This window comes from Aspergillus luchuensis, chromosome 5, assembly GCF_016861625.1.
Source record: "Aspergillus luchuensis IFO 4308 DNA, chromosome 5, nearly complete sequence".
Taxonomy (NCBI): domain Eukaryota; kingdom Fungi; phylum Ascomycota; class Eurotiomycetes; order Eurotiales; family Aspergillaceae; genus Aspergillus; species Aspergillus luchuensis.
The window spans coordinates 1894599-1905414 of record NC_054853.1 but is presented as its reverse complement, the minus strand read 5'-3'; the positions used below and the strand labels follow the sequence as shown (position 1 = coordinate 1905414).

The 10816-nt window shown below is 45.1% G+C and overlaps 1 protein-coding gene across 1 annotated transcript; it reads right to left on the bottom strand.

The window, feature by feature from the left end:
• Nucleotides 1–6913: 6913 nt before the first annotated feature.
• AKAW2_50622S (uncharacterized protein) lies at nt 6914–10816 on the bottom strand (the record flags this gene model as incomplete). Its single annotated transcript, XM_041690461.1, has 1 exon — nt 6914–10816. One exon carries the CDS (start codon nt 10814–10816, stop codon nt 6914–6916), a length of 3903 nt encoding a protein of 1300 aa, XP_041544043.1.

The following is a 10816-nucleotide window of genomic DNA, read 5'->3' as shown; positions in this document are numbered from 1 at the left end:
TAAAATGAAGAGACTGAATGTAGGGGTCAGTATTGGCAAGGGCGGAAAAGAATGGAAGTTATACTGTTACTCATGTACCCGAGTCGAGTATTATGTCATGGTATGCTGGAGCAGAAAACAATTGGCTTCTGACGAATATTCACCGGGAGTGACAATTACTAGGACTACGGTGAGTTACTTGTCATCTGGCCTGCAGCTTTTCTCTGGCTTTCGACTAGTATTCAATACAATACAGTACGTGTGCGAGATACTGCATCATCAATGTATCGTTAACATGACCGTCTCAAGAGCTTTGCTTACAAAGTATCCATGGAAGATCCCCACCAACACTACACTAGGGACTGGGAAAAAGTATGGAGACTCTGGAGTAGGCATGGTAATAGCGCAAGACACCGTATGGAATGACATCTCTCCGAAAACTGTCATGACACTACACATAGCTTTCCGTCGAAACCCCTCAACGTATTTGGCTGATATCGTTATGTGTCGTCCAAGCTGGGTTGTGGCACTGCGGCTTATCGTACGAGAGCACAGACTTTTTTGCTCTAATATCTACATACCTGGGCATGAATCATTCCTAGTACTTGATTGGCTCTGTAGGGATCTACTTATTGCCCGATTCTTAAATTACGAGGCAGGTCGGTTGTGATACAGCTTGCATTAGGGGCGCTAATCAGCTCACAGTGATAGGACATTACATTTCCCGTTTCTGGTGCTTCGCGATTCAAATAAATGGGCACTTCTAGCCCTTACACTCTTTTCGGACAAGACTTTGCTGTATCTATTTTATATTTCTCAATGTGAGTTACGAGTTATAATCTAAAAATTGCATTGATAATGTCGAATATCTTGAGGTTATCTCTCTAAAAGGTGAGAGCTATCAAGGACGCAACCATCTGCGTCAGACGGATAGATACTTCCAAAAAGTTTGGAGGGGACATGTTTAACCCATCAAAGTACTCTCGACAGGATATTGCGAGCGGTTACAGTATATAAAACCTGAATCTGGTCAATAATGAGAAATAAAGCAGTCCTAAGGGCCATTCGGCTGATAGATATTATGAGTAAAGCCACGCGATCTCCATGGTTGAAACACTGAGAATTATTATGCACTATCACGGTGAGAGGAACCATGGTGGGGATCACGCGAAGCGAGGGTTACTTCTATAGCTAGATACAGTGCAATTTCAGACTTTCTTTGCCAAAGTATGCGATGCGATTAGCCTGATATCGTGAAAGAAAATGATTGTTAAGAGTATCTCCAGAATACCTACTGCAGCATATACATGATTCTTGCCTAGCCCCATACAGGTAGTATATCTAACTTATTACTTATATTTCTTTACTAATCATGCTTTGACACATGTCAATTATTCTGTACTAAAATAGTATAAGTCTAGAGATTTTCTATTCTTTCTTCCGACTAGAAAAGCTATGGCAGGCAAAAAGAAGAGGAAATAAAGATTACTATAACTACTCAGTCTGATTATCTTTTTAAAAATTAAAACCTTGAATGAAGATTTGCCGCCCACTTCTTGTTAAAACTTGCCCCTTTATAAAATAAATAATATAATAAGAGAAGTACAAGAATTACTGTATTTTGAGTAAGCTACTCCTTTTAAAGTATATTTGTAGTAGAGGTTAATCTAAATCAGCTTTCTAGACTCTGATCCTGTTTCTCTTCAAGTTAGTTAAACAGAATATTTATTTAGAATCTATCGAATGCTGCTTCACTCAAAGTCCTTACTATTAATTATAGTCTTGGACAGTAATCTCAAGAAAGACCAGAGCAGTGTATATATATTTAAAAATATAACAGAGAATATAATTATACAATTTATTAAATGGATATACTGAGGCGATTATCCTGTCATAATCAGCAGAACTAATATTGGACAGACTTTAATTTTATTAGAAAATACAGAGATAGATATTAACAAGAAATCTGAAAATATAACTTCTAAAATTAACTTAATATCAGAGAACCACTTCTTTCTTATCTATATCTGTTTATATATATTCTCTAAGACTTACCTTGTTCCTGATCTTCAACAGCTGGCTTATAAAAAGTTAACTACTTGCTTAACAGACTTGGATAAATTAAATAGTTTTAATACTTAATTTATAATAATTAATATTTTACAGCTCTCCTTTCCCAGGCTCCCGTAATATAATAAATTGTTAGACTGGTTGGCTCAGTATATTATATATTATTTAGAAAAGCTTCGGATACAAGGCCTATTTCATAATCTTTTTAAAGAGTTCCTGACCTTGAGCTCCTGTATGATACTGTTTCTGGAACCAGTATTAATTCTACTATAGCGGATTATATAACCAAAATACCCATTTATCTAGTACTCTGCTAAATGGTCAGAGGACAAACATGGTCACTAGTATAAGTATAATAGCTCTGCTAGATTATAGATCTTTCTATCATTTTTTATTTAGAATATGACCTTCTACAATGACATCTCAATTTACTTGATATCAATTAGTTAGGAGAAGTGATCATGCTATTCAACTCAGTTTTACGGCAATTTATGTTTTACGGCAATTTAAAGTCATAGGTATCTTTTGCATGTACCGCGGTCAATTATTCCACTGTCATCAACATCATTATAAGCTTTGACTCCATTATCTGCTTACTGTACACACCGCACACATTAATCAATTCATCTTATTCACAAGTCATTCGAGTGTGGCACTTATATTAAAGAAATCCTGTAGAGCACATATATGGCCTCAACAGCAATAACATACTAAGAAATAATTACATTACATGGAGGGTATATATTTCACATACCTTTATGACTTTCAGGCCAAGAATTTGGTTGCAAGGAATCTATATATAGTATTCCCTCTGTTTTAGACTAGCAGAAGATTGAGATATACAAATATGACCGCCAGTTCAGCAGGTTTCAGGTAAAGAATTTTGATTACTAAATAAAATTAGCTCTTTCTTACACTACTTTAGTACTTACAATAAACACCCTTCAGCCTTCTTTTGCTTCAACTCAGTATACTAAAAATATAATCACATACACTCTCCTTCGAGTCAGAGACCTCCTATACAAAGAACACTAGGATATTAGCAAGACTGTCATGCAAGAGATGCCTATTACTCAGATAGCATGTCCACATCAAGGCAGCCTATTAGAAAACACCCAGTCACATTCTTCGCCCCGTATCATCGCAATATTCTCCTGTGTGATTCTCAGGGAGAGGTCTTAGCACTGGGTTGAATAAATTAGACGACCAGAACCCTTGTTCTTCCAAATTCTGTGATTACAAGGAGGCCTGTACGCGGGTTTGGTTATTCTCGAATCCTTTACTTTGAAGCTCTACTCGAATTATATCTTCTTTCCCATTCATGACCAATCTTCCAACCAACCACGAACAAAAAGAGCTCAATATTTGAGGGAAAAGTACCCATAACTTTCACGAGGAGCTCAGCAATGGATTATGACCAGCTAAAATTATTATAAGATAACTATGCCCTGCCTCTGATAATATGTACTAATCTTCTTATCTCTATTATAGTCCCTATAAATAATAAAGAATTATCGTCATTACTGTTAGAAATAAAAAATACTTTATTCCAGAAAATTATATACCAGAGTATCTGCTAGTCCAAGCCAGATAATCTCAGAGTCCATGTATTCTAATTGGAGATTAATACAGATATTAGCTACACTATCATACATTTCCCATATGAAAGGAAATATGAAACGGTCTTTGTACAAAAACCTAAAAAGAGTCACACAACATTAAACTTGAATATGAGAGAAGCGTCCAGATATACTAAGCTGCCAGGAAACACAAGATAGACAACCTCAACATACTTGCCCAAAAGTACATTATGACTCTCAGCAAAACCCTGTCAATTTCCCAGATGCTTTAAGAAGCCCGGTCGGTATTTTCAAAATTACCTGAGAATAAAAAATAGTTTCATTACTATCTAGACTCTATGCTTTCTAGAAACTTTGCGCAGGATGAGACAATATTCCAGCTGGATGAGTTCTACAAGGAAATTGTGAATAATCCAGCATTCAGCAAAGCTGTAGTGACCTCACGCTTGCGAAACATTCTTAGAGTTACCGGCGGCGGGAGTGAGATGAAGGATAATGGCGAGCCTTCACATAAATAACCGTTTCCAGTTACCCAATCTGAGCCTACCGAAGACCACAACAAGGGAAAATGTTTTAAAGCGCTGTCCAAAGAACATAACACTGCGAATATCTCATGTTATTTACTTCTAATCAGAACTGCCCGTGTGGTGAGCCCGCATCGAGCTCCTTCCAGTTAATTACAAAAAGGCCAACTCAGAGGTTCACCACAATCCCAAAGACAATGGTGATTGGAGTTGGGGCTTTCAAGAATCAGAAACAAGAAAAAAGAAGAACAAGAACAAGAGGAGCCACCTAAACAGCATGCTGAGTGTGACTGAGAAATGATTGGACGCTTGGTTGTAACGAACTTTCGGATGTAAAGAATGCCAGCGCAATACTGATGCCATATGACAATTTTACTGTCTCAGCTGCTACACAAACTCTGAAATATCTCACAAGTAAATATTTGATTTGTCAAGCGTTGTTCAGCTTTATCCATTTCGCTCCGTACAATACCACGTTTAGTCATTCCTTCAGTCAAGCAATCGTACAAGCCTGACACCTTGCGAAAGCAACTCATGTAAGCCATGGCTCCCCGTCCTATAACCTTAAGATTTTTATGGATCATTCCCCCCCGAGAACCGAGTGAAGATTGAAAACAATAAGGACTAATTCCTCAGCGTGGGTAGACGCCTCAACACCATGCTGGGCATCAATGCTTTCGCAACATTATCCTCCTTAAGAGGCTTAACCCTCGTCAGAAGCGTGGGAGAAACATATTCGTGTTGTGGTTTGCCCAGCTGCCTGAACGCTACAGAAGTCTACCACCATCTGATCCCCCTCAACCTGCTGTAGTCATTTAGGAAGATGTTCGAACCAAGGGTAGTCCAAGCTATTTGTCACCTCAAGCTTTCCCTCCACCTACGCAGCCCTATAGCTGAAGAACCTGTAGGACTTGGCTGTGTGGGATTTCAGGTATCAGTGTATCACCGCAGAAATCATTGACATTTGTTTGTTGCGGTAGCACCCTTCTATGTGGCAGTGACTATAGGGATAGTTGGGCGATTGCTTTGGGTTTCCCTAGCTATAAAAACAAGTGCATACACCAAGATCTACCTTCACGTTCCTTGTCATTGGCTGAGCCCGGAACCCACTCATATCTGATAACATTACCGCGAACTTTCTCCCTACTGAGCATCTGACTCTGGCATATGAAGGCAACATCGCATAATCAGGTGGCGCCTTCTTTTGCGTCCCTGAAGAGAGGTGATTTTGACTTTCAAGCCCTATCCTTTCCTAGCCCGGAGGCTGCACTCATCTCGAGGTCAAAGAGCAAACATAATGCAAAGCAACAAGATGCCCAACCTGTAGCACAAGCGTATTGCCATATTCGAAGATGTGCGGAAGATAGTAACTTTAAGCTACTGCTAGACACTGGTCTGCTGGGTACACAGGCTTAGCTGAAATATCACGGACCCCACTCATGCTTGGAGGCTAATTCTCCATTCTAGACCTCGCCAAATCGCGGGTTGGGTTTCGACCCCCAACCCAAAACCCGCCAAGAGAAATATATAACGGTAATATATACGCAAATTACATATATATATGCTTATTAAAGATCCAATATTTCGTACGTATTTCCGTAATATATGAGGGAGGGGTTCTTATCGGGTTTCCGGGTAACCCTTGGGTATTCGAAAAAGCAATATGGCGAGGTCTACTGCATTCATCTTTATAGTCACGTGCACTTAAGACCTGATACCCCTATGTTACGAAGAAACGCTAACCGTTGATCGGGACGGTGCATGATGTAAGCAATATCAGTCAACCAATGAGCGAAGACCACATTGTTATCTGCTTCAGTCCTGTACACTATGACGGGCAAAAATATGCCTCTGTAACCAAATAGTACTGATGTTTATAATAATTATATCCTGATTCATCACATAAATGGTATGCAGGAAGCTATAACCTTATTTACTATATATATTTATTAGTGGTGAGAGCAATATAACAGACTAATGATATATATATTAAATATGTCACTACCTATGTCTTCAGTCGTGTCAGATCTATTTAAATCCTTGCTTTCGCTCAAGTCATCTTTTGCGCCAACTTATAAAAGAATATTAAAAAATCTCTGTATTCTTTTGTCTTGTAGCTGCTATTAAAGCATTTCTATAAATCCCTCCACAAGCATTGCTGTCTACTCCAGTATTCAGTAATATCTGTACCAAGTATACTTGTCTATTTCTTGCCGCGGCTTGCAACGCATTACTGTGATATCCTTCTTGAGCGTTAACCTGAGCACCGGCAGCCAGCAGAGCTTGCGCCACTTCTTCACTCCATGATGAGCCGCTGCCTGGATTGCGCTCCCATATATGAGACCTTTCGCGCTGGGATGCACCTCGAGATAAGAGCAGCAGTAAGTGGCCGCCCTACCCTTCGCAGCCGGTATGGATTAGAAATGCCGCCCACAAATGATGATTCTCCATGTTTTACCGAACTTCTTTGACCGCGCGTCAGTTCTACTGCAAGGCCTAGCAATCCCGGAATTAGTCCTACTTTCGCGACAATGGGAGCAGGCGTCTGCCTTGTAACACAAGATCGTTGCGCTACGTTATCAGTTAGATGCATGATCATTGAGATTGTCCCCTTCCTCGTGAAATGTACAGTCGTTGTTGTTGTTGTTGATTCATACGCTGACCCCTCGCCTGAGCGACATGCAGGGTACTACTATCTCCACACTCTATGTACATCCATTCCTCGTAGACTATTACTTTCCTGACGAACTTGGAGCCTCGTCAAGGCCTGTGGTGGCCAGTGCCTGGGGTTGTGTTTTGCCGCCCTCGTGGCGCGCGACTTCGGAATCTCTGCGATGCCTCCGCAAAGTCCAGGACCGCCCCGAGGACGCTACTGTCTTGCGGACCATCTTGGAACCTACCCTCCCTACCTTGTCCTGCTCCTCCCAGCATATCTGAAATATTGTTGAATGCCCCTCCAATCTTCCGTCGGAGGGCTTGGCGTAGCCCACTAAGCCGCGGGCAATCGATTAACACGTGGACCACGGTTTCCGTTGCCCCACATTCACATTTCTCATCGTCTCGGAGCCCGCGCTGTTTTCCGTGTGTCGCCAGCCATGAGTGGCCGGTCCGGAGTTGGGTGAGTAAGTAGGCTCGGTTTCGGGGGAGCGAGCCGTAGAGCCGGCGGGTCCGGTTGGCCGGTAGGGCCCGATCAATGCGGCGGAGATGTCCTCCGTTTCGAGAGGCCCTCCATTCTTGGTGCCATTCGTCGCTAATATTCCTGCGGATGTACCTTTTCTCTCGTGACAGAAGATGTCTAAAGGGGTGTCTCTTTTCACCCCCTACCGTGGCTTTGGCTAGGCGGTCTGCTGCTTCGTTTCCAGGGTTGCCGCAGTGACCCGGAACCCATTGTAGTCGCAGTGGGATCCCTCGCGCCCTGAGCTCCCCGGCCGACTGGTGAATCGCCTGAATGATACGCTGGCCTGATTTGTTCCAGGAGTTTTTGATAACCTGCAGGGCCGACATGCTGTCACTAAGGATTGTCGCTGGTTCTGCGTCTGTTGCTCTGGATCTCTGGTTCTTCTGCGCGAGCTGAAAAACCAGCCCGATCGCGTAGTAGATCGCCATTAGCTCAGCTGCGTAGACGGACCAGAACTCCATCGAACCAATGCTGACTTGTCGAGACCCTACGATCCGCTGGTTGTGGTCGAGAGCCACCGCCGCGGCTCCTAGCTGATTCTCTTTGCCCGAGGCATCCGAAAAGACTGTAATGTTGGGTGTGGCCGCTCTTGCTAGAGCATTGGTCTGTGCTTTCTCCCGATCCGGCTCAATTTCAATATCGGTGAAAGATTGGGCTCGCCAAGGTGCTAGTGGTCTGGGGTCAATTCTTTCCAGGGCTTGCAGCCGCGTGAGGTTCATTGTTCGTAGGGTTTCTGCCAGGGGAAAGCGCGCCCTATTGCCGACCTGGGTGCTGCGTACTCTTGCCCGGCTGATGACATCATGGACTGGGTGGTCTTCCGGTAAGGTGCTGAAGCGGGCTATCACTATCTGTGCCCGTTGCTTGAGTCGCAGGTGGGTAGGCAGCATGTGGGCTTCGACTTCGAGAGCTGCCGTGGATACTGTCCGGAAGGCCGACAGGATCCGGATGAGGGCGGTCCGTTGAACTGTCTCAAGAAGCCTCAGATGGATCTTGTCTCGGAGTGGTTTATGCCAGACTGTGGATGCGTAATCCAGCACTGGTAGCACGCAGGCCTGGTAGAGCTGGCGCATCTGTTCCGGCCGAAGGTGCCGTAGCCCACTCAGGGCTATGTTTACCTTGCTTGCTCGTTGAACTGCTCTCTGTACGTGCTCTTTCCACCGCAGCTCCTTGTCAAAGATGACTCCTAGAAGCTTGGCAGTGTCGGCTGGTTGAATAACCTGGCCGTTCATCCGGATCTGTCCGATTCTGTGTGCCGTTTTGCGTCGGGTCAAGTGAATCAGCTCGGTTTTTTCAGCGGCAAATGACGCGCCTGTTTGACGCGCCCATTGTTCAATCCGCGGAATGTCCTCTTCTTGGATTTTCTTGATATTCTCTTCCGCTGACGAGCTGATCCGCCAGCGGAAGTAGTCATCGATGAAGGCTGATGCTCCACCATTACTGTTGACCGGTTGATTAACTAGATCTGAATTATAGAATCCAAAGAGGATTGGCGAGAGTGGGGATCCTTGGGCCAGGCCTGCATTTCCTAGGGGAAGGTCGTCTGTTTCAAAGTCATCGAATGTGATACTAGCTTGTCGGTCCTCCATGAAGCTGCTGATCCATTGTCGGGCCTTTGACGGAATGCCTTTGGCCCGTAGTTGAACGTCCAGGCTAGACTGGTACACTCCGTTGGACGCGCCTTTCAGGTCAAACGCAATAAGTGTGACTATTCTGGACTGTGCCCATGCTCGGTCTATCGCATTGGCAAGGACAAGCAGGGCTTGCTCTGTACTCCGTCCTGGCCTGCCTCCATACTGTGTATCTGGAAGAAGTCCATGTTTCTCTGCCCAGTACGACAGCCTGCGCGCCATGACTGCCTCCAGGACCTTCCCTAGGGTATTGAGCAGTGAGATCGGTCGGTATGCCCCCGGGGCTGAATAATCGGGTTTGCCTGGTTTCCGCAGCACGACAATCCGCGCCTGCCTCCATTGTCTGGGGTGATGGCCCAGGTCCACTGATTTCGTGAAGATCATGGTGATAATATCTTTAAGGTAGGTCCACAAGTGTTTCCAGACAAGCGTGGGGATCCCATCTCTACCAGGGGCTGTAGTCCCCTTGGCCACTCTGAGCGACCGGTAGATCTCTTGTTCAGTAATCGGTTCCCATGGTAGCTCCTCCGCGGGGTTCACCAGTTCCTCTGGCTCGGGTTCAGCCATCATGGGGAAGAAGGCTTGCAGGAATGCCTCTGCTTTCCCTTGGTTATCTGTCACCTCTTCAGTGCCTACTCTGAGGGTGGGGATGCTCATGTAGGTATCCCGGGGCCGCGTGTAAGTAGCTGCTTTCCACAGATGGCCTTCGCCGGCTTTGTCAAGAAATTCCTTCCAGTGTCTACCTTTTGCTTTCTCAATTGCTCTGGTCCACTCTCGTCTTTTCTGCCGCATTTCTTCGAAAAGTATCTTCGTCATTGGGTGGTTAGGCCCTAGCAGGGCGCATCTGTTTTGCCACCGTCGCCGGATCTGGTTAACCTCAATCTGCTGGGCCTTGAGATCCGTAGTGAACCAGCGCTTCGAGTATGGGCACGGGGCCTGCACCGGCACATGTCGGTCTAGGGCAGCTACTGTGGTCTGGATTAGGTTGTTGACCGCGTAGTCTAGATCCTGGGCCGACTGAATATTCACAGGTGGGTCGATCTGTCTTAGTATATCTTGAGCTACTCGGGCCCAGTCAGCTCGGTCATACGCCCTTTTCGGTTTGGGCTTTCTAGTTTGCTCTGCCTGGAGATTCCATTCCGAATATGTTCCTCGGTGGTCTGACCCATAGTGGTCGTGGTAGAGTTGGCATTTGATCAAGCGTGTTACATCGTTGGTAAGCGTGAGGTCGAGAACTGATGTCTTTCCCGGTTGATTAAGGGACCAGTATGTTATGTCGCCTTTAGCCAGGCACCACTGTAGCTCGTGGGCTTGAAAGAAGTTGATCAGTTCCTCCGCATGTTGTGCGAAGCGGTGATGGACCGCGCGATGGCTCCATGCAGGGTGGTGACGGTTAAAGTCGCCTGCTAAGATAAGTTTTGTCGTACGGCTATTCTGCTCTGTATGTTCTTGGATAATTTTCTGGATTTCCTCCAGTATCTCCTGGGCGCTGCTGGCTTCGAACGGCTCATGCATCGCTATTGGCGGGATGTAGATTGAGAATACCAGGTACTGTAGTTCTGAAGTCCAGATTTTGATGCCTACCACGTCTGGGTGATTGCAGTGGATCTGGCGGTGTGATGATGTGGAGATCCTCCGGTTGACATAGAGGAGGCTGCGGAACCGCGGTATTTCCGGGTGTGTCGGTCGGTAGAGTCGCCAAGCACTGTGGTTAACATGGGTGTGGTATGCTGTCTTTGGCGGTTCCTGAATCAGAAGTAGGTCCAGGTTTTGGCTTTGATGGTCGTTGATGAGGGCTTCCATCCCTGCCCTCGATTTCATGATGTTCAACTGTAAGATGCGAAGGGTTGCCGTCAT